Source organism: Macaca mulatta, chromosome 20 (genome assembly GCF_049350105.2).
Source record: "Macaca mulatta isolate MMU2019108-1 chromosome 20, T2T-MMU8v2.0, whole genome shotgun sequence".
NCBI classification, from domain to species: domain Eukaryota; kingdom Metazoa; phylum Chordata; class Mammalia; order Primates; family Cercopithecidae; genus Macaca; species Macaca mulatta.
The window spans coordinates 79332479-79356751 of record NC_133425.1 but is presented as its reverse complement, the minus strand read 5'-3'; the positions used below and the strand labels follow the sequence as shown (position 1 = coordinate 79356751).

The window sequence follows — 24273 nt, the reverse complement described above, 5'->3', positions numbered from 1 at the left end:
AGCAAATTCATCTGGAAACAGTATCTCAGAGCGACATTCACAATCATATCTGATCAGGACCAGCTCTTCACCCACGAAGAAACACACAATCAAACTCCTGTCCCCAGCAAACCAACATCCTGGACCTCACGTGCCTCTGCCTGGGAAATTCAAGGCTCAATCGAGCTTGGGTGCCGACACCTGGCTATTGCCCTCATCTGTTTGCATTTTCTCTTTTTCTTCTCTGTGCCAAGCACATGAGCTGTTCTGGGAAGAACTGGGCAAAGAGGGGTTTGTCTCAACTCAGAACAGCAAATGGAGGTGGGGTGTGCTCGTGGTCCCCAGGGAGCTGGGACTGCTGAGCCAAGAGAATGCCACTTCTCTCTAAATACCAGGTCACAGCCCTAACACAGCATCTACCACCTGGGAGGGGACCCCAGATGCATTCCCATGGTTCCAAGCATACAAACAAGGCCTAACACAAGACCAAATATTGTGAGAAAACCACCTGCTTTCACGTCTCTTTCGGTCCTCCTGAGAAAGTCTCAACTTGCTACTACTGTCTGCAACACCTCTCTCTCATTTCCCAGTCTCTGGTTTTAACAGAGGGGTGGCAAGCCTCAGGATTCAAGCTGGATGGTAAGCAATGATGGGTGCTTGTTTTTACAGTTACTTCACTTACAGCATGTGGTGCTGAGAGTGCAGTTATAACCATATGCCATTTCCTAAACTGAACTCTAATTTTCAAAAGTGGGCTGGGGTGCAGCAGCTCCTGCCTGTAATCCCAGCCCTTTGGGAGGCTGACACAGCAGGATTGCTGAGACCAAGAGTTTGAGAACAGCCTGGCCAACATGGCAAGACCCCATCTCTACAAAAAATAAAATAAAAAAATAGCCGGGTGTGGTGGGAATACGTGTCTGTAGCCCCAGATCCTTGGGAGGCTGAGGTGGGAGAATTGCTTGAACCTGAGTTGGAGATTGCAGTGAGCCACAATGGTGTCATTGTACTCCAGCCTGGGGGACACAGCGAGATCCTGTGTCAAAAAATAAAATAAGGCTGGGCTCCATGGCTCAAGCCGGCAATCCCAGCACTTGCAGGCCGAGGTGGGTGGATCACCTGGGGTCAGGATTTCAAGACCAGCCTGACCAACATGGTGAAACCCCATCTCTACTAAAAATACAAAAATAAACTGGGCGTGTGACAGCGGGCACCTGTAATCCCAGCTACTAGGGAGGCTGAGGCAGGAGAATCGCTTGAACCTAGGAGGCAGAGGTTGCAGTGAGCTGAGATCACACCACTGCGCTCCAGCCTGGGTAACAGAGCAATACTCGGTCTCAAAAAAAAGAAAAGAAAAGAAAAGAAAGAGAAAGAGAAAAAGAAGACAGACAGAAAGAAAGAAAGAAAAGAAAAGAAAAAGAAAGAGAAAGAAAGAGAGAGAGAGACAGAGAAAATAGGCTGGGTGCAGTGGCTCACGCCTGTAATCCCAGCACTTTGGGAGGCTGAGGCAGGTGGATCACGTGAGGCCAGGAGTTCAAGAGCAGACTGGCCAACATGACAAAACCCCATCTCTACTAAAAATACAAAAATCAGCCAGGCATGGTGTTGCACACCTGCAGTCCCAGCTACTCAGGAGGCTGAGGCATGCGAATTGCTTGAACCTGGGGAGGGAGAGGTTGCAGTGAGCCAAGATCACGCCACTGCACTCCTGGGTGACAGAGCAAGACTCTGTCTAAAATTAAAAAAATTTAAAAATAAAATGTGGGCCAAACCACAGAACAGTTCTGCATAAACAGTAAGTAGTATGTGGATGTGGCAAAACAAATTAGAGTCTGGGAAACGGTGTCTTCACTATATTAATAAATACGTGCACCAGGCATTCTCCTGAGCATTTACTATCTCATTCAGTCCTTGCAATGGCTGAGGTTTCAGGCATATTATCGTGCCTATATTACACAGCGGAGCACTGAAGGCACAGAGAGCTGTGGCAACTTGCCCAAGGTCACCCAACTCTTAGGTACACAGACACCCCCACCAAGTAGCAGGTGGGCACATGCGTGAGCACGGCATACCCCCATGGGACCCTGCAGGGTCTCAGAGACTCACCGGAGCTGGCTGGTCTGTTCCTCGATGGCCTCCACTGCACTCTCCACGGAGCTCAGCAGTGACTGGATCTGATTGGCCGTCTCCTTCAAGAGGAAGCGGGTCACGAACTGGTCCACATTGCTCCCGCCCTCATAAACCTGTAGAGGGAAGGGAAGGGGCACTGAGGGGAAACGGGTGGGAGGGAAATTTGAGGTGGGGTCTAGCACAGGAGTCGGGGGGAAGCTAGTGCTGGTGAATTTGCTTTGCAAAGGGAAGGGAGGACCCCATGGCCTCCTGGGGTCCAGTCTTAGAGGCTGGAGTGTGTCCAATGCAGAGGCTAGAGGTTTAGAGACCAAATTTGAACCCTGGCTTCACCACTTACTAGCTCTGTGACCTCCCCGAGTATAATGGGGTCACTGAATTATCTATCTTACAAGGTTCTAGTAAAGATTAAATGGCGACATGTGTATAAAATGCTCTGCACAGGGCCTGCCACACAGCAAAGACTCAATCAACAGTAGGTGCTACAGTAAAGATGACGGTGATGGTGGCAGTGATAGCGACTGGTGGTTTTGTTGTTGCTGTGACAAGGATAATCATGAGGCAAGAAGAATCCACAACCTTCCCACCCTCCTTGCTCCTCCAAGGAGGATTCCTAGGGCTTCTGGATCTCCAGGCTGCTACTAAGGAAAACGACAAAACGGAATCAAAAGCCGCTCAAGGGAGGAAAGTGCCCAGGGCTTAGTAATCAAAAGGAGGCGGCGAGAGAGGACCCTGGGGGGAATCAGAGAGGGGGTCTTAGCAGATGCTGCGACCAGAACTCTGGGGAAAAGATGAAAAAGAGTTTTCTCCAAGTTTTGCTCTGTGGTGTGGAATAGAATTTCCACCTCTGTCCTGAGACTCTGCAAGGACATTTCTCAAGCTTTTGGATCCAGTGGAGATGCTTTGGGTTGCAAAGGCTTTACAGCAGAAGGGAGAAGGCTCTGCTTATCCATGTCGCTCAAGGACAAGATGATGAAGATGATGCTGTGGTGGGGGATCCTGGGTCTCCCAAACCCTGACCTGCTCTCCTGGCCTCCTCTGCCAAGACCCCGCCCTTCCCAAGCCACCTGCCCCAGGCGCCTTGGAATTCTGCCCAGTCCCTGGCAAGGCAAGGAAAAACACGGCTCTCAAGGAAAGCAAATTAAACCATCCATCACTCTGACTGGGAATTAATTAGCAATAATTGCACAATGGGAAACACGGCTGAGAGACAGACTGAGAAACAGAGGAGGAGGAGGAGGGGCACACAAGAAGACAGCTAAGGCACGGTGGAGGTGGACAAACCCCCCGAGCTGACGGCTGGACCAGGGCCTGCTGGGGACAGACCCTGAGAGAGTACATGGCCAAAAGTACGTCAGGTTCTTACAGCCTGGCAGGTTCCGGCAGCCTGATACATGGCAATGACCGAAACCACACATGATCCAGCAAGCAACAGACTCCAGACACGTGAATGGCCAAAAATGGACATAAAGGCATAGCTTGGTAAAATATTTAAACATAAAGAAAAAGGCTGCTAGAAGTGATCAAGCAGAAAAATGGGCTGAAGTGTGTGTTAAAAGCACCCAGACCAATGACTGAAGATGTGTCAGGGATCAGTGTTACCAGTTAGCTGAATTCCAAAGAAGACAAGTTATTTTCCAAGGAGTAAAAAAATGAAGCTTTTCCTGATTCCTCCTCCACCACAATTGAAAAGCAGCCTACATTCCCCAACGTAAAGATACAATCCCAGATTTGACATGGGGGTACAGGTGCCTATTTGTTACATGAGTATATTACATCATGGTGAGGGGACTGAGCTGCCTCAGACAAGAGACCAGCTCCACAGGCTCCATAGGGAAAGTCTCAGATGGAGAAATTTTGCATCCAGTGGACAAGTTACTCATTGGTAGAACAACTGGGAGATCTCCAGAAACCTGCAAATTTCTGAAATTTTACTAGATGAGCACCTTTTCTGCAAACAATGCTTAAAAATTTGTCCTAAGTCATCTGGGCTTCAATGAAAGTTCTTCATGTGGGGAAGTTGTGAAAAGAAGTAACAGCGATCACTCAAATTAAACATTCAGGTTACACAAGTTAGGAAATAAAAACATTGACCACTAATGGTTTAATTTCAACTATATTGGATTTAGTCAATAAAGTATAGGGAAAAAAAGCCTAAAATCTTAAAAATTATTTTTATTCCCAAAGGGAAGAGAAAGTGTTTATTAGCTAAGTATAAAAATAGGATTAAGAATGTTAATAATGTATTTTTGTAAAGTGAAAACTAGGAATTCTACACTCCAAATCATAATCCATGATATAAACAGGGCAGAGCACCAAAAGGTAAAATGTAAAAGACATGAAGAAAGCATTAAAAAAGGGAAGAATAAAACACAACAGTCAGACCAAATAAAACAATCATAATGAAAAAGGCAGCCCGAATTCCCTTATATAAAGACACAGTCCTAGATCTGATTAAACAAGGTCCATCAGAAGCGCACCTAAACCAAAACAGCACAAAGGACTTATAAAGAAAAGCCTGTGTAAAGATTCAGTAACCACCTGTGACTGAATGAACAGGATAAGGTGCAATATCACTGTCAAGCTAGAATTTAAATGAGAAAGTATTGCCCAAGAAAGGTAGGAATATAATGATAAAAGGCATAAGTTATAACAAGGACATGCCATTATTAAATCTTCATGTACTGACACAGGATATAGCTATGGGGACTTCAATGCTTACAGCCATCTAATCAAACCATTTTGCTATATGTCAAGTGCCATAAACTGCTCAGATTTTTTAACCCAGTAATTCCCCAACTCTGATAAATTATCCTCAAGAAATAGTGCAAAATATGGACAACTATGTTTCCCACAAGGTATTCATAACAGCAAAAACTTGGAAATAATCTAATATACCTAACAGAAGAAGAAAAATAAGTACATTAAAATATTTAAAATGATGCTTTTGAACAGTTTTAATAACATGGGGAAAATGTTAAAATATTAGGTAAAAGAGCAGGAAATATATTTTTGTACACAGATTATAAATTTAAGAAATACACATAAAAAATGCTAAAGGTAATAAACTAAAATGTTACCAGTGGTTAGGGATAGTGGGAATTAGAAGGAATTTGAATTTTCTTTATACTTTACTCCCTAAATTTTGCATATCAACTACGTACCATTTATATGTAACAAAAATACTGTAACAAGTCTATATGCATCAAACAACATGGCTAAAAATATAGAAAGGAAAACCATTAGAAACACAAAGATTTAACGACAAAACACAATTTAGTATGAGAAATTAGCTAACCCCTGTCCCACAGGACAGAAACATTAGATAATAATAAATAAGGATGCAAAGGGCACTGTTAGAAAGAATAGTGAAAGTCTTTGAAATGGGCAAAAACAACTCTTGGGTTTCTTGTTTTTCTAAGTTCACTATTTTTTCTAGTTTATCTAAGTCTTTCCTTATTCAGGAGCTACTTTGTTTTGTTTTCCAAAACTGATTTATTTGAAAGATGGATTTGAGAACTTGTTAAAGGAGGGAAGCAGAGGACAGAAAGTTGGGTTTTATGTTTTATGAGTTTTATTTCAGATTCAGAGGGTACATGTGCCTGTTTGTTACACGGGTACGTCATGGTGGGGGTGGAGTTTCTAGTGTACCCATCACCCACAAATTGAACATTGTACCTACGAGGTAATGTTTCTTTTTTTTTTTTTTTTTTTGTTTGAGACGGAGTCTTGCTCTGTCGCCCAGGCTGGAGTGCAGTGGCCGGATCTCAGCTCACTGCAAGCTCCGCCTCCTGGGTTTACGCCATTCTCCTGCCTCAGCCTCCCGAGTAGCTGGGACTACAGGCGCCCGCCACCTCGCCCGGCTAGTTGTTTTGTATTTTTAGTAGAGACAGGGTTTCACCGTGTTAGCCAGGATGGTCTCGGCCTCCCAAAGTGCTGGGATTACAGGCTTGAGCCACCGCGCCCGGCCGGAGATAATGTTTCAACCCTCACCCCACTCCTACCCTCCCTGGAGCAACTTTTACAACTCTGTGGACACAGACCATTTATAATAATTCAAAGAGTTCTCTTCCGGCTGGGCATGGTGGCTTATGCCTGTAATCCCAGCATTTTCAGAGGCCAAGGTGGGAGAGGATTGCCTGAGCCCAGGAGTTTGAGACTAGTCTAAGCAACATAGGGAAATCCTGTCGCTACCAAAAAAAAAAAAAAAAAAAAAAAAAAAAAAGAAAGAAAAAAATTAGCCGGGAGTGGTGACACCCACCTGTGGTCCCAGCTACCTGGAAGGCTGAGGTGGGAGGATCGCTTGGGTCTGGGAGGTTGAGGCTGCAGCAAGTAATGACTGTGCCACCGTACTCCAGCCTCGGCAACACAAGACCACATCTTAAAAAAAAAAAAAATTCTCTTCCACAGAAATGCCCAGGAATTTTGTCTGGCACTCTCCACAGGGCAATTGGTTGCTGCCCTGGGATAGTGACCAGTCATGTATTTATTCACCAATTGATTTCGGAACTGCTATTTACCTAATATATTAGTGCACAAGTTCTTTCAATTCTCTTTTGAGCCAGTTCCAACATCTTACTGATTCTCACATTGAGTTAAAGAAAATCTTTGGGCCAGGCGCAGTGGCTGGTGCCTGTAATCCCAGCACTTTGGGAGGCCGAGGCAGGTGGAACACCTGAGGTCAGGAGTTCGAGACCAGCCTGGCCAACAGGGTGAAAACCCGTCTCTACTAAAAACACAAAAATTAGCCGGGCGTGGTGGTGCATGCCTGTAATCCCAGCTACTCGGGAGGCCGAGGTACAAGAATCACTTGAACCCGGGAAGCAGAGGTTGCATTGAGCTGAGATCAAGCCATTGTACTCTGGCCTGGTCAACAAGAGAGAAACTCCGTATCAAAAAAAAAAAAAAAAAAAAAAAAAGAAAAGAAAAAGAAAAAATATTTGATGTGCGCATTTTAATACTTGCAGAAGAGACATAATTTTACCTTTAAAAAATTGTCTCTTAGCAGCACATATTTCATAACAAAGAAAGGATAGCTATTTTCAAATCTGATAATTCTGCAAGCACAATCCACACCATCTCAAGCATTCATGAGATAGTTATAAAAACAAACACAAATGTAATGGAAAAATCTCAGTACATTTAAAAAATAGAGTGGAAACCTCACTGGTCATTCAGTTTTGTCTTAACACAATGAACTGAAAAATAAATGAGAACATAACAGGCTGCTCAAAGAATAGAGAGGGTGAAAATACTACACATTAACATCTATGATTGCTATGGGAACATCAAAAGTAATTTTTTTTTTTTTGAGACGGAGATTCACTCTTGTTGCCCAGGCTGCAGTGCAGTGGTACAGTCTTGGCTCACTGCAACCTCCACCTCCCGGGTTCAAGCGATTCTCCTGCCTCAGCCTCCCGAGTAGCTGGGATTACAGGCTCCTGCCACTATGCCCAGCTAATTTTTGTATTTTTAGTAGAGACGGGGTTTCACCATTTTGGCCAGGATGGTCTTGATCTCCTGACCTCGTGATCCACCTGCCTCGGCCTCCCAAACTGCTGGGATTACAGGTGTGAGCCACCGTGCCCGGCCATTATTTATTTATTTATTTGAGACAGAGATTTGTTCTTGTTGTCCAGGCTGGAGTACAATGGCGCAGACTCCACTCACTGCAACCTCCACCTTCCGGGTTCAAGTGATTCTCCTGCCTCAGGCTCCTAAGTAGCTGGTATTACAGGTGCCTGACACCACGCCCAGCTAATTTTTGTATTTTTAGTAGAGACGGGGTTTCACCATGTTGGCCAGGCTGGTCTCGAACTCCTGACCTCAGGTGATCTGCCTGTCCCGGCCTCCCAAAGTGCTGGGATAACAGGTGTGAGCCACTGCACCCAGCCCCCATCAAAAGTAAATTTTTAAAATTTCAAACATTATCAAAAAAAGCAAGCATTCCATTTCACATACGAAAAAGAACAGCAAAAACAACAAACCTAAAGTTTTAAGAGGGAGGAAATAATAATGATAGGAACTATAAATAAATGAGAAAACATGTCATGAAATTTAAATAAATGTGCCAGGAGCTTGATATTTCAAACAGCTAATTAAAACAGGCAAAACTGTCAAATAGAAAGTTTTAAAATGTAGAAAAATAGGAGACACTTAGGATGTGAGCTATAGCAGCAAATTTTATTTTTTTATTTCTATTTTGAGAGATAGGGTTTCTCTTGTCACCCAGGCTGGGGTACAGTGGCATGCTGTGCCTCACTGCAGCCTCGACCTCCCAGGCTCCAGAGATCCTCCCACCTCAGCCTCCCAAGTAGGTGGGAACTACAGGCGCATGCCACCATGCTCGGCTAATTTTGTTTTGTTTCGTTTTGTTTTTGGTAGAAACGAGGTCCCACTATGTTGCCCAGGGTGGTCTTGAACTTCCGGGCTAAAGTGATCCTCCCGCCTCAGCCTCCCAAAGTGCTGGAATAACAGGCGTGAGCCACCGTGAGGGGCAGCAGATCTTTTATTGAACTTAATCTGCATTAAGTGGCTGCTTGTGTCAAACAATGTTTTAGATTTTTAAAAATAATCGTAAAAACATTCCATGTAGGACTGATGGTAGAAACAACTATGCCCAGGGCAGTTTTGTTTAAAAATATACTGCAATGGAAAAGTGAAAAAGTTGACTAAAGTAAGGATGACATTAAAATAACTATGAAGATAATCCCCTCCCCTTGTTTAACACCGAGACCCAAGAGTTATGGATAAATTCTATTTTTATGTAGAAAAATGATTCTATGTTAGAGAAGCTGATTCATACACAGAACACATTCAAAACCACCTCACAAAATGATTTCCAAGCTATCATCCAATCTCCATTCCCAATGGAGACAGAGATCAAATTCTTGGCTCATGACAAGGACTCAGTAATGTGATAAAAGAATAATGTACCAATTAGGGCTTATCACAGGGAGCTAAGGATTGTTCAATATGAAACAATCTAAAAATAGCATCCACCCCATCAATAGCTTAGGGGAAAAAATCATATGATCATTTAAAAATACCAAAAGGCATTTGAAAACATTCACTACCACCCTCCTAAGACAAAATGGAACAAAGGGAATGCAAAAATATTTCTCCAACATGCTGATGAGGATTCTAAAGTAAGACCCGGTATTAATATGATAATCAGCAGAGAAGTACTAGAGATGTACTCGAAAATCAGGAGCCAAACAAGCGTGCCTGGCCAGTCCCCACCACGATGTTTTAGAACATGGGGGGAAATGCCACAGGATAGACAGGGAAGCAAGAGGGGCACGTGTTACAATGCAGAGACAACAGCACTCTTAATAACTGAGGCTACGGCTTGACGAAAGCAAACAGCACATACAAGAAAAGCACTGAAAACAACAAACGACAAGCTGCATTTCTATAAACAAAAACCAGTGAGGAACTACGCAAGCACAAGAAATGCCAATCACATCACACCTGGAATCCCAGCAGGTGTGGGAGGCCAAGGCAGCAGATCCCCTGAGGTCAGGAGTTTGAGACCAGCCTGGCCAACATGGTGATGAAACCCCATCTCTACTAAAACTACAAAAATTACCCAGGAGTGGTGGCGGGCGCCTGTAGTCCCAGCTACTCAGAAGGCTAAGGCAGGAGAATCAAACCCAGGAGGCACAGGATGCAATGAACTGACATTGCATCACTGCACTCCAGCCTGGGCAACAGAGTGAGACTCTGTCTCAAAAAAAAAAACAACAAAAAAACAAAAAGGGAAAAAAAGAAATGCCAATCATGGATGCAACAACCTATCATCACCACGACTGCCAAAAAAAACCAAAGACCACCCCTGACATCATACGCATATGATTTCCGAGAGCAAGATCTCTAAAACCGGTCTAACTTGTATCGGTAGACACTGATGGAGAACTCTGTTATGTTCCTGAAAAGTCTGACTAAAGACTAAGATGCAACCATGGATGTTATGAACGCCTCACAGCATGGCTAGGTCATGGGCCCTTCTAAGGTGAGAAAACCCAGGCTCAAGGAGGTGATTTCCATTTCCCAGGGTCACCCATGAGCATATGGTGACCTCACACCGCCTGTTTGGAGCAGAGCTGGGGTTGCCACCCTTGTCTGGGTGACTCAGAAGCCTGGGATCTTTCCATGCTACCTTCTAATCCACCGCCTACACATTGATACTCTGGGATATCAAACGATATTCTACAAAGATTAATAATTGGAGGGAGCAGGTCTTACATGGTATTAAAATATACTCTAAAATGGCAAGACTCAAAACAGCATGATACTGGGACAGAAATGGAAATGTGGAATCGTGGAGGTTCCGAATGAAGCCCAGCTATTTTTAGATATATGGCAAAACAGAGACTCTCTAATACATGGCAGGAAGTAACTGAGAAGCATGGGAAAATCACAAAGAATGGGTTTTTTTTTTTTTTTTTTTTTTTTTTTGAGACAGAGTCTCGCTGTGTCTCCCAGGCTGGAGTGCAGTGGCGCAATCTCGGCTCACTGCAAGCTCCGCCTCCCGGGTTCACGCCATTCTCCCGCCTCAGCCTCTGAGTAGCTGGGACTACAGGCGCCCGCCACCATGCCCGGCTAATTTTTTGTATTTTTAGTAGAGACGGGGTTTCACCGTGTTAGCCAGGATGGTCTTGATCTCCTGACCTCGTGATCCGCCCGTCTCGGCCTCCCAAAGTGCTGGGATTACAGGCTTGAGCCACCGCGCCCGGCCAAGAATGGGTTTTAACGTCTGGCTGAGCATACAGTAGGAACCTATTGATACAAACCAGCAGGTGCCTTTGCTCTGTGTTCTGTCCTGTATGCTCAATAGCTCAGAAGCCTTACTTTGCTCAATCTCTGAAGGATTTCATAATTCATAAGATGGATGTCTCCATTTCACAGATGGAGAAACTGAGGCTCAGAAAGGGAAATGACCAGCTGAGATCCTTCAGCCAGGTCTGGCTGGTTTTATCAGCTAAGTTCCCCGGCCTCAACTGGCAGACAGGGCTGGGCTTTTCTGGGCTCCCAAAACTCAGGGTGATGGTGGCTGCTGCCTTGAGCACCTGTGTGTCCCTCATCCTTGCATGCTCCCAGTTCCCTCACCGTGGGCCTGGACTGGTGTGCCCAATGGCTGCCCTCTGCTCCTGGTTGACTGACTCTCTAGTTGCCTCCTGGGTGTGCCTGGAGTGTCATGCTGCACTCCCATGCCTCCTGTCAGGCCCCTGACTCAGTTTCCCCTCTCATCCCAGCCAGCAGCTATGGCTGTCTGGCTGTGACTCTGTTGAGTTCGCCTTTGTGAGCCTCTGTTTCCATAGCTGTGAGATGGGGAGATGATAGTAACCACTCATAGGGTTGCTGTGAGGATTAAACCAGGTACTGAGCATTGAGAACCTGATATGGGGCCGGATTCAGATGCATGAACTACCCCCACCCCACCCCCATCCCCAGTCTTATAAGCCCGACCTAGAGGGTATGACACCTGTCTGGGGACCCCTTAAGGGCATAGGGTGATTGCAGCCACCTTTTCTAAGACCCCAGCCCAGGATCAGGTCTGACTCTGGGAAAATGCCTCCTGCTCCCAACCAGAGCCATTCACCATGCCATTCCATTCTCTTCCCAGTTTATCTCAGCTGCTAGGAAGAGGCCCAGGCCAAGCCCACCCCTGAGATAGGCCTCCCTGGCACCTGTCTTCAAAAATCCAGGCATCCTTAGGCAAGGGTGGAACTGAAGCAGCACTGGAGCCCTGGACCCCCGGGGCCACCTACACCCACTGACCTTCTTGGTATAGCCCATGGCCTTCAGGACAGAGTGATTCAAGGTCTCCAGGGAGGCCAGGACATCCTCATAGTCACCCATGTGGTCCACAAAGTAATCTGGGGAAGGAAAGGCAAAGGTCAGGGATCACAGGTCCTGCCCCTCCCACTCAGCACTCCTGCCCCTCCCACCTGCGCTAACCCCAGCCTCCCCTGCTCAGGACCTTCTCCTCCAGCCCCATCCCGGCACCCCCATCTTGGTCCCAGAATAGCCAGCACCTACCACACAGCTCCTTGGTGTCTACGTGGCTGCAGAGACAGAGACAGACAGAGACAGACAGAGACAGACAGAGACAGAAAGGGGGTTAGCAGGCCTGACCCTGCACAGCCTGCGAACACACACATCCCGCCTGCTCTTTGCAGCCTGTGTGCTGGCCCCACAAGCCCCGCCTTACAGATGAGGGTGCAGCAGGTAGGTGACACCCCCACTCCTGAAGGCCCACGTCTGTCTGACCCCTGACACCACCCACCCTTCTGTTTTCTCTGAGTCTGCTGACCCCATCATGAATAAATGACACCAAGGGTAGGGCCAAGCCAGGGGCCGGGAACAGGGTAAAGGGACAGAGAGTGGGGACCCGTTACTGTGACGGGCTGTCAACAAAGCTCTCACCTGACCCACTGACCCACCCCCCGGTGACCCTGCCTGCTGGGTCCTGGAGTCCTTGGGGGTGTGGCAGAGCCCTTCTTGTTCTGGTCCCAGCCCCTGGGTCCCACATCCCCATTCCTGCAGCCTGGAGAAGGGTCCTGTCCTTTCCTGGGGGAGCGGGCTGAGCATGAGCCTATCCCATGGCAGTGAAGGAGGATACACCAGCCCCAAGATCAGGGCTGCAGTGCTGGAAACCATGGTGGTTCTGCAGCTTAGGAGCAGATTTGATAAGCTGGGGCCCTCTGGGACTGGCTAGAAATGGTCTAGATAAGGAGCAACTGCCAAGTCAATGTGCAAGGGACCCAGTACAGTGGTGGCCCTTTCTGGGACCAGGTCCCTCCTCGTGCTCAGTGGAGCCCAGGCTCAGCAAGGCGCATCTGGACAGAAGGCTTCTGTGGCCCAGTGAGTCTGCACTCGGAGGCTTTGCATGTTCTGTCAGGAGGTGCCTCCAACCTCCATCTCATACTCAGAGTTCTGGCAAGTCCTGCAGAAAGCGACCCTGTCATTCTGCTTTAATTCGTGTTTCACAAATCTTTTTGTTAATACACTGTTTTGGGCACAAAGTCTATTTAGCATCCCCAGGAGCTAATGTTTGTGGCTCACACCTTAGGGAATGTTGAGGAGATTAATCCTGAAAGTCTTTCAGAGCTTTGACCTTCCATAACCACGAGTCCTCCCTGCACCCCCACCCACCCACACACTCTCACGATTCGACTCTCAAACCAGTGCCTCCTCCTCCCTCCACCTCCGCCCCCTCCTGTACCCTGCTGGCCCTAACACAAAAGGCCCTGAAAGAGAAGGTCTAAATCAATTGGGCACCTGCCTGGCCCCTTCAAAGCACCCCAGGAAGCTGCAGTAACAGCTCAGAAATCTCCATCTGGCTCCAGAGAGTTCTCCATTCTGCAGTCTGCAGCCTGAAGCCATTTCTTTAAAGTGGCCTTTCCCAGAGGATGGTGTATGCTCCACTTACCACATCCTGGTGCCCAGCCAGTGCCCCCCAGGACACTCTCAGCCCCAGCCTCTGGTCCAAGCCACCATTGTACTCTGCCCCTTGCACACTGGTTTTGTGGTAGCTCCTTGTCCAGACCATCTCTAGCCAGTCTCAGAGAACCTCAACTTACCAAATGTGCCCTAAGCAGCCCTCCAGACACTTGGGTCCTCATCACGCAAGTAGGCCTGAGAAAGGAGACCAGGTGGGGCTCTGATCCCTCCTGAAGGTGGGGTTGAGGAGAGGGCTCAGACCTCATCCTGTCTGTGGAATCCCAAGAAAAGGGCAAGATTGGAGGTGAGGTTGGGAAGGATCAAGGGTAAGTCTGAGTAGAATCTGCATTTCCCACTCGATTTAGAGATGGGGTGGAGCCAGATTTTTTGACTGATTCTGAGATGCAGGTTAGGGTTACGACTGAGTTGGAGAACAGGTTTAATACGGTATAATGGTAGATGTAGTGTTGAGTCAGGATTCGTGTTTGGTTTAACACAGGAGTCAGTGTTAGGGCGAGGTTCAACTTCACAGTTAATGCTGGAACTAGGAGGATGCACAGGCATTGGGGCTAAGGTCAGAACCGGCTGCTGGCTGAAGATGGCAGAAAGATGAAGTCATTGCCAACTTCCCATTTTCATAATCCTATGTCCACTGTGCAAAACCGGGAGTCTCTCCTTAGTTGGCCATGTGCACTCAAAAGAGACACACTTGCAATAGTAGCCAATGCAATATGAATCTGCACATGCCCCAATCACCCCAGCCGGTGAGGAGCTGACTCCTGGATTAGCAAATTTGGGGATTTTCAGTTCTCCTGCCTCTTACAGGGGACTAGGAATGGAGACTAGATGAAAAGATGCCTCCACCATGGCCCACACATGCCCCCGCTCTGCCAACCAGGACTGAGGCTCACTTGGTGTTGTCAGAATCAATAGTGTGAAAGAGATCCTCGAGTTCTTTCTCACTGAGGACACCATCTGCAAAGAAGAGCTGGAATTCTTCCAAGGACAGCTTCCCATCATCTGCAAGGAAGCAGGGAAAAGAGCTGGTGTCTGCAGAGATAAGGCTGCTGAGGCCAGTGCATGCATGGCCCCCAAATCCAGGCAATACCCTGACTGACAGAGGAATATGGCCCTGACTGCTCAGATAATCCCTGCCCTTCCAGCTAACTCCCAAACTAAAAGACAAATTCCATTTTAGATAATCCCTACCCACCCAGCTAATTCCCACACTAACCCGTAAACTCCAGTACACAGAGAATCACTGCCTCATCCAGCGAATTCCCAGACCAATGCCTGTTTACACATAATCCTCAAACCAACAATAATGCAATAGCTAGCTTTCTTGGGCTCACCATGCACTCAACAGTTTCTATGCATTCAACAAATACAGAGTACCTGCCCCTGCCAGGGAATTTTCTCTCATTAATTTACATGGCCACCTGGAGGCAGGTGCTATATAAGATAACCCAATGTGAGCAACTTGCCCCATGTCACACCATTGGTATGAAGTGGATCCAAAGCCCAGCAGCTGGATGAGCCACCACTCCGTAGCTTCCAAACGCCAAGTGGTCTCCCCACATCCCCATCCCCAACCCAGCCCCTAAGCCCTGACTCTCTCAGCACTGTTCTTAGAGTACAGAACAACCCTTTCTTCTCTGCCCCATCTATGTGGCAAACTTCAGGTCCTTCTCTGAGGCAGCACGAGATGCCTGCCAATGGCTGGCATGAGGTTCTCACTGTTACCTCCTCTCCCAGGCCACAGATGCAACCATCTAGATGTCAAGCCATGCGGGAAGGAGGTGCCAGGCCTGGAGGTGCCAATGCTCTGGCCAGAGGCTGTGCTTCTGAAGTGGAGTTCCACAGAGGGGTGTCCACAGCTGATGCATGCCACCTGTCCTGCCCATCGCATCACCTTCTCCCCTTACTCGCAGTTGCTCTGGGGACACTTTTGGCCCCACCAGGAAGGTCTTGTGGGTTTGGATCAGATTGGGCCACCAGGGGAGGTGGCTTGAGCAGAACATCAGGGACTCTGGAAGGCGGTCCCCAAGCTTCCACCCTCAGCTCCTTCCACCTGGACAGACCTGCTGAGCAAATGCCAGCAAGCTCATCCCCCACCTGCCCTGCAGCCACCCCCTCCTCAAGGATCTGTTCCTCCTTAACAGAAACTATGTGAGGGGCATGCAGGTCAGGGAAAATAGGGAGCCCACGACGGTTCCTGGCCCCCAGCCTCTCTACATACACCCCTCGCATTACTTCCAGAGGATCTGCATTCAAAGCTAGGTGCTTAGGACAAGGGCCCTGCGAGTCCACATGGCACCTTCCTGTGGATTAGAAAAAGACACTCCTTTCTCTGCTGAGAGGATGAGACCAGTGTCGGCGCACGTGTTGAAAGTGGATTGTAGCCTGGATTTGAAACCCTCCACTTCCTCAGGTGTGTGCCCTTGTGCAGCGCACAACCTGCCTAATCTGACGTGGCAGACCTACTTGGGTTCAGAATGAGTCATTCTTAAACTTTAAAGGCTCTAGTGCTTCTGTCTGTGCTCCCAGCAGCTCTGCTGGAGCTCAACACAGGGTGAGAGCACAAGCTCAGGAGAGGGGGGCCTTCAGATCTTACCATGGTTTCATGCCACCACTTTTCTCTTTAACCCCATAGGGCATAAAGTATCAGAGGCTGGTAAAGAACATGAACATGTGTGCGTGGGGGGCTAGGGCCAATATCCCAAGATGCCCCCAACATCGCAGCACAGATTTCAAAATTACAGTGGGAAGAATTTGACTTTCAAAGGAAACGCCAACAAAACCCCAATGCAATCACACATGCACAAACCAAAGACCCAAAACCTAACAACAAAAAGTCCACAGTCAGCCATGAGATAAGTGAAACCGAAGTTGTGGCTTTCTGTGTTCTGTGACAGAGAACGCCTTCCAAGTGTCTTCGGCAAGACTGAAGCTAAAACCCAGGAATCACAGCATGGAGTCAAGCCACACGTGGAGTTCTTTCCACATGCTCACTCTTTTAGTCTTCATAACAAGACACAGGTAGTACTATCACTTCCGTTTTAGAGAGAGGTAAATGGAGGCACGGAGCCATTAGGGTACTTGCCTAGGTCCTACAGCTGAAGCTTGAACCCAGGCCATCTGGCTCCCAAGTCCAGGCTCTCAACCTAATCCAGGGGTAGGATCTTGTGGCGAGATCGCCACCTACCCAGCAGGGGGTGGGTGCTGGCTCAGGCACCCCCACTTTGGGTGAGGGGTAGTCACCATGGGCATAACAGGAAGGTCATAGTGAGCCCCAACCCCAGTCTCCCTCTGGCTGCCTCATCTCCCCATGTGCCTGTCGAGGTACCTTGGTCCCCCTCTGCACAGGGAGAGCAGGCAGACAGAGGCCAGCAAGGTGCCCCATCACAAAGCTTTCCGCCTTCCCTGAACGCCTGACCACCGGCCTAATGAATCCGCTAATGAGGAAAAAACATGGCCTACGCAGGCCCCCAGTCCAATTAGACAGGCCAAGCGGGTCAGCGCCGACACTTCTGCCAGAGACCCCAAGCGGGCCTTTTGCAGGTGTCTCTGCTAATTAGCACGAACTCAGCATCTCCATGACCTTTCAAATGCCAAGAGCCTGCAGTGGCCATGTCCCTGGAGGGAATGCTGTCTGGCACTCAGCCCTCTGCCGCCCTCTGGGTTTATGTCCCAGGATGCCAGTCAAGCCCCTCATGCTAACCTTCCCATAGGGACTAGGCATCTGGTGTCCATCTCAGCCAAACAAGTCTCTGTCACAGGAGCCACCTTGATAGGCCAGCCCTGAGCCTTTGCTCCTGTAATCTCTAAGGCCTAAGAGCAGCCTAGGGGCTCCTTTGAGTTTGCACCCCCATCCCCCACTCCTCTGAGGCATCCCTTCCATCCTTCTTGTGGACACCTGAGGCAGGGCTAGCATCAGTGTTGAGTAGTCTGGTGTGTGCTTGTGTGCCTATCTGCCTCCACACCTGCACCCCCTGCACACCTGTTCCCATCCCTGCACCCACACCTCCCTGCACACCTGTTCCCATCCCTGCACCCACACCTCCCGCACGCCTGTTCCCATCCCTGCACCCACACCTCCCGCACGCCTGTTCTCATCCCTGCACCCACTCCCCGCACGCCTGTTCCCATCCCTGCACCCACACCTCCCACACCTGTTCCCATCCCTGCACCCACACCTCCCTGCACACCTATTCCCATCCCTGCACCCACACCCCCCTACACACCTGTTCCCATCCCTTCACCTACAGCCCCCTGCACACCTGTTCCCATCCCTGTATCCACACCTCCCTGCACACCTGTTCCCATCCCTTCACCCACAGCCCCCTGCACACCTGTTCCCATCCCTGCACCCACACCTCCCTGCACACCTGTTCCCATCCCTGCACCCACACCCCCCTGCACACCTGTTCCCATCCCTGCACCCACACGTCCCGCACACCTGTTCCCATCCCTGCACCCACACCCCCCTGCACGCCTGTTCCCATCCCTGCACCCACACCTCCCGCACGCCTGTTCCCATCCCTGCACCCACACCTCCCTGCACGCCTGTTCCCATCCCTGCACCCACACCTCCCGCACGCCTGTTCCCATCCCTGCACCCACACCTCCCGCACGCCTGTTCCCATCCCTGCACGCATGCGCCCTGCACACCTGTCCTCACTCCTGCACCCACACCCCCCTGCACACCTGTCCTCACTCCTGCACCCACACCTCCCTGCACACCTGTTCCCATCCCTGCACCCACACCTCCCTGCACACCTGTTCCCATCCCTTCACCCACAGCCCCCTGCACACCTGTTCCCATCCCTGTATCCACACCTCCCTGCACACCTGCTCCCATCCCTGCATCCACAGCCCCCTGCATGCCTGTTCTCATCCCTGCACCCACACCTCCCTGCACACTTGCTCTCATCCCTGGACCCAAACTTCCCTGCATGCCTGGTCTCATCCCTGCACCCACACCTCCTTGACACCTATTCGCACCCCTACATTCATTCTTCTTTCCCTAGCCATCCTATTCCCACACACCACTCCCCTATCTATACCCACACCAAGTCCCATCCCCACTCCTACATGCTTTAAGCTGCTGCGTTGAATCAGAACCTGCCTGCACCGCTGCCCCCCGACCATGTGAAGAGTATCACGTGCTGTCTCCGAGCCTTGTTTTCCTCATCTTGAAGGAGGGTGGGGGTTGATACTTCTTGTCTCAGTAGGATCACCATGAAGATTAAAGGAAAAAGCGCATTCAAGTCCTGGTGCATAATAGATGTTCGGTGACTGCTGGTAGCCTCCACCAGACCAAACTCCCTGCTGAGCACAGAGGAATCAAACCCCTCCGGACAAGCCACTCCCGCGGACTCCCATTTCCAAGGCATTTGAGGCAGAGCAGCTGGGAGTTACTGAGCTCTTCAGTCAGCCAAGACAGGAGAGCAGCTCTACCCTCAGACAGCCCTCCGAGGTGGGTGCTGTCATCATCGTTCCCATTTACAGATGAGGAAACTGAGGCTGGGGAGTTTGGTGACTTGCCGCGGCTGAGCCAGGACTTGAGCCTAGGCAGTCAGGCTCCGGGACCTGGGAAGCTCTTGCTGGAACCCGCATCTGACACCCACATTCACCCTGGTGACAGCCCCCAATGGTCACATGGTGGCTGGGAAGATGTAAGCCCCAAGAAGGAACAGGCTTGGCCTTTGGGGGCCTGCAGTAATGAAACTCAGGGTCCCACAGCTGTGCTCAGGGGGACACATGACCTCTGACGGGGGGAGCCTGCAGCAAGGACAGAACCCCATCTGTGCTCGAGGGAGCCAGGCACCACCCGCCCATGTGTATACACTGCAATGGCTCCTGCAGATCCGCAGACAGGAAGACACACACACGCAAACTGCACACTCGGGATGTACAGCCATAGTAGAGGCCCACACCTGCTCTGCACACAAACTACACACACACGCAAAAACTGCACACACACTAGGGATATACAGCCGTGGCTAGAGGCCCACACATGCTCTGCACACAAACTACACACACACACACACACACACACACTAGGGATATAGAGCCGTGGCTAGAGGCCCACACCTGCTCTACACACAAACTACACACACACACACACACACGGGATATACAGCCGTGGCTAGAGGCCCACACCTGCTCTACACACAAACTACACACACACACACACACACACTGGGGATGTACAGCTGTGGCTAGAGGCCCACACTGCTCTGCACACAAACTACACACACACACACACACACACACACTGGGGATGTACAGCTGTGGCTAGAGGCCCACACCTGCTCTGCACACAAACTACACACACACACACACACACACACACACACACTGGGGATGTACAGCTGTGGCTAGAGGCCCACACTGCTCTGCACACAAACTACACACACACACACACACACACACACACACTGGGGATGTACAGCTGTGGCTAGAGGCCCACACATGCTCTGCACACAAACTGCACACACACACACACACACACACACACACACAGGGGATGTACAGCTGTGGCTAGAGGCCCACACATGCTCTGCACACAAACTGCACACACACACAAACTGCACACACACTCAGGATATACAGCCGTCGCTAGAGGCCCACACTGGACACACGCATTGACAACAGCTGCACGCTGCTGAGTCACCGAGATACGCACAGCTACGCTCTCACCAACAAACACGTCCACCAAGTCTACAGACATTTACTGAGGACCTACTGTGTGCTGGGTATTGGGCCCAGGACAAGGTACAAACCCAAATTCCTGCCTCTCAACCTGCTGGAGGAGCCAGACCAGCACACAGGCAATGACGCTGAGGGTTCCAGTGACCCCATCTCAGGGACAGCCTCCCGTTTCCCCTGGCTCATCTCCAAGGCTTTTCAGGCCGTGGTGCTACGGCTGTTTTTCCAGAGCCACTTCATCTCCCTACGTCCCTCTTATTTCCTCCTCTCCTCCATGGGGAATCACTGCTGATGGTCCTTCTTCCCCAGAAGCCTGGGAGTGGTCACCATCACCCCCAGGGATGCAGGAGGCCAGGATGGGAGACTTATCGGAACTGATTCCAGCCCAGGCCTGTGCACTGCCACCCCCACCCAAGGCCTCCAACTCAACCCTGCAACCGCCCTGGGTGGGAGCCGTCAACAGGAACTCCCAGGGATGAGGCGGGTGCTGGAGACCCAGGCCAGAGCTGCCATCCTCAACTCCAGCTTGTGCAGGAGAGGAACCGGAGCCAGAGGTGTTGAGGACCAAGGGCCCCGGGGCAGGTCACAGGGTCTCTGTTGCCTGCTCTTCCCCTGGCACAGGCTTGGTACTTGATGTGGATTTTCTCAATGAATGAACACACCAGGAGCACTCAATTCTCTTTAAACACATTTGTCACCTACACCCCCTTTCTGGCTTTTCCCCAAAACCCAGGGAAAGAGGCAGGGCAAGTGTTACTGCCCCACTTTACCCGCGGGAAAACCAAGGCCCACAGAGGGAATGTGTCTTGGCGAAAGTCCACGGTGAGTTGCGTTGCACCTGTATGGTATTTTTAAGAAGGTGTGGTGCTTTGTGTTAGCTGAGGCTCAGCTGGGCCTTCCTAACCGTGCTTATTCTCAAGGCCTGGGCTCCTTCTCCAAGTGGAGCCCTTCCAAGGAGTCGGGAGAAGTGGAGTGCTATGAATTCCGTGGCCACAAGATGCTGCTCACCGTTTCGAAGAGGCTGATAAGGGGAAAAGGGCCCGGGTCTGCAGGAGAGCCTCCACTTCTTTCATGCAGCTGGGCAACCCTGGGGCAAATTGCTTAACCTCTCTGGGTCGCTATGGTGTCAACAGAGGCAAGAGCACTGACTGCTCAGGTTGCTACAAAGAAGTGCACCAAGGTTTGTAAAGGGCCTAGCGTGAAGCTGGGGGCTTCCTTTAAAGGAGGGTTTCTGAGCCCTGGCCTGGGCTCCTCTGGTTCAACCCAGCTAGGAAAAGGCCTAAAGTACACCCAGCACTTACCACAGCCAGCCATTGTTCTTGGCATCACAGACATGACTCATTGAGCCCTCGAGTGGAGGTGTCCCTGCTAAGTAGGCCCTACTAGGATTCCCATTTTACAGATGGGGAGACTGAGGCACAGAGCAGCAGCAGGATTTGGCCTTCTAACTTCAGACCCCTGCGCTCCAAGCCTTTAGGCTCAAGGTTGCACATGTCTCCTATCCTTGATCCTTTCCCCGTGAAGCACAAGGACAGAAGGAGCGGGGCGGCAGACTGCCTGGGAGGGAAACTCACCATTTTTGTCCGCACGGCGGAAAATCTGCAGAAAAGAGAGGCCGAGTCAGCCCTGGGCCAGGGAGAGGCAAGCCCTTCCGGCGGCCTCTGACCGGATACTGGGATCCTTCTCTTCTCCTAGGAGCAGCTTAGGGTCTTGGGAAGCTGAGCCCCTCTTCCCTCTCCCCATCCCTGGGCTGGGATCCAGGGCCAACGGGAGAGGGATGTTGCAGGCAGAGGCCTTCGCCTTGCCCACGCGGAAGCGGCTGCCAGTACCACCAGCCTGCCCCCAGCCATGCTGACAGACACACGCAGGCCTACGGCCATCCCTGCAGGTGTACATCCACAGTCATCAGTCCACACGGCTTCAACCACCGCCAAACGCTCAGCTGCATACAACCACACTCCCAATCAGTGTCCCAGGGAGCGCCACAACCTTTACCACTGCAGTCCTTCCAGAACCCCTGGTGTGTTTCCAGGGAGGTTGGGATAAGTCCGACGGAGGTGTTTGCAAGGCCTGGTGACAATGCCAGCCACAGGCAGGACTGTGTTAATTTTGGGGTGCAGGAGGAGAAATAGGACGCCAAGAGCTCGGAAAAGCAGCCACAGACGAGGTTCTGGCTGCATTAGGCAGGGATGGGTGAAGGGCAGCTCCAAGGCTGGCCTGAACCTACAGACCAGGTGCCTCCTCTTCCTGCCTTTCCAGTGACATCCAAATCCCTGGGCTAGAGCTGCTCCCCTTCCCTCAAGGTCTGGCTGGCAGTGCCGCTTGCCAGGCTGAGGCTCGAAGGCAGCTTTCCGCCCATTCCAACTCCATCACCTGGAGAGCTTTCAAAACCTCCTCAGCCCAGGCCACACCCCAGGGTGACTGAATCAGCTGTTGTGAGGCCCGCTCTGATTTCAGCATATTTAAAGCTTCCCAGGCACAATGTTGACACCTGTGTGCTAAGACCTTGCTATTCACAGGAGCTCTTCGGGGGTCCTGCAGGCGCTTGTTTGCAATGCAGGACGTCCCACCTACTCTGCACTGTAGTGGAGTCAGACCTTTCACCGTAACCAGATCCTAAGGGGACTGATTCACTAGCACTTTTTATTTGTTATTTTTGGAGATGGGGTCTCGCTCTGCTGCCCAGGCTGGAGTGCAGTGATGCGATCTTGGCTCACTGCAACCTCTGCCTCCCAGGTTCAAGCAATTCTCCTGTCTCAGCCTCTCGAGTAGCTGGTACTACAGGCACCTGCCACAATGCCTGGCTAATTTTTGTATTTTTTAGTGGAGACGGGGTTTCACTTTGTTGGTCAGGCTGTCTCGAACCCCTCACCTCAGGTGACTCACCCGCCTCGGCCTCCCAAAGTGCTGGGATTACAGGCACGAGCCACGGTGCCTGGCCCACCAGCACTTTAAAGCCTGAGAAGGATCCCAGGGTCTGGGGTGGCCCCCACCCCAATCTCACTGGCTTGTAGCAAGGAGGGTGCGGAGACCCAGGGAGGGGCAGCAACATGTGCACATTTCCCGACACCAGGGAGGGCTGCTGAGGCCAGGTCAGCCATGGAGGAGGAGGTAATACTCACTCTGACCCTTCCACCCTCTGTCCTCGCCTTAGGGTAAAGGACAGATGCCCTCCACCCCCATCCCTCCAAGCAACGAGACAGGGGCACCCTCGGTCATTTCCAGGCACCTGGGCGGTGAGACTGAAGCACGGGAGGGCCTCTCAAACATCACCCCTCCTCCCGGCTGAACCTCAGACCCCCAGGCCCTCCTCAAAGATCCAGCCTGGGCACCCTGCAGCCCTGTTCCTGACTGGGCAAGGTTCCTCAAAGCTGGGGCCCTATCTGGGTGTCCCAGATCCCCCTTGAGGCCAGGCACCAGGCAGGTGCCGATTCTGGGCAGGAATGCTGAACACATGAGTGACATGGCAGGGCTGACACCTGGTAATGTCAGCCAGCTCCAGGAGTCTGCAGGAGCACCCCTCGCCCCGCCCCTGCTCTTCACTCCATTTGGCTGGTGAGGAGATGGAGGCTCAGAGCCCCCACCCTCACTGGGCAGGGCTTCCGTGCAGGGCAGCCTGGGCCTGCAGGGCTCTGCCTAGGACTTTCAGTGGGAGCTCTGTGGGGGTCCTCCTGAGACGGGGTGGGGTGTGTGTGTGTGGCTGCACAGGTGTTTCTCTGGCTGTGTGCGAGTGTGTGTCTGTGCCTGTGAGTGTGGCACTCTAGAGCTTCCCCTGCTGTGTCCAGCACAACCCCGCCCCGAGTCCAGACCCTGCCAAGGGTTCCAGGAGCAGGAAAGAGGAGAGAGGAAGGGAAGGAGCCCCCCCGACTCACAGGGATCTGCTGTACACGCGTGTACACACATTCACACACACCCACCACTCTCCCAGAAATCCACCACACAGGCAGAGGCAGCCCCCAGCGCCATCCCAGAAGGACCCTCGCTGAAACACGCAGTCCACACCCCCAG

At 50.8% G+C, this 24273-nt stretch overlaps 1 protein-coding gene across 5 annotated transcripts in view; it reads right to left on the bottom strand.

Moving 5' to 3' along the window:
* Positions 1-24273, bottom strand: part of NECAB2 (N-terminal EF-hand calcium binding protein 2) — a 35582-nt gene that overhangs the window by 9827 nt on the left and 1482 nt on the right. For 3 of the 5 annotated variants that reach the window (XM_028840692.2, XM_077986971.1, XM_028840693.2), the window contains exons 2-6: positions 21840-21864; positions 14463-14571; positions 12148-12173; positions 11887-11984; positions 2083-2219 (exon numbers count right to left, since the gene is read on the bottom strand). In XM_028840692.2, the coding sequence (XP_028696525.2) occupies positions 2083-2219; positions 11887-11984; positions 12148-12173; positions 14463-14571; positions 21840-21864 (395 nt within the window). Of the gene's footprint in view, positions 1-2082; positions 2220-11886; positions 11985-12147; positions 12174-14462; positions 14572-18679; positions 19188-21839; positions 21865-24273 lie in introns of those variants that run through there. The other 2 variants (XM_077986972.1, XM_077986973.1) reach the window with 2 other exon arrangements.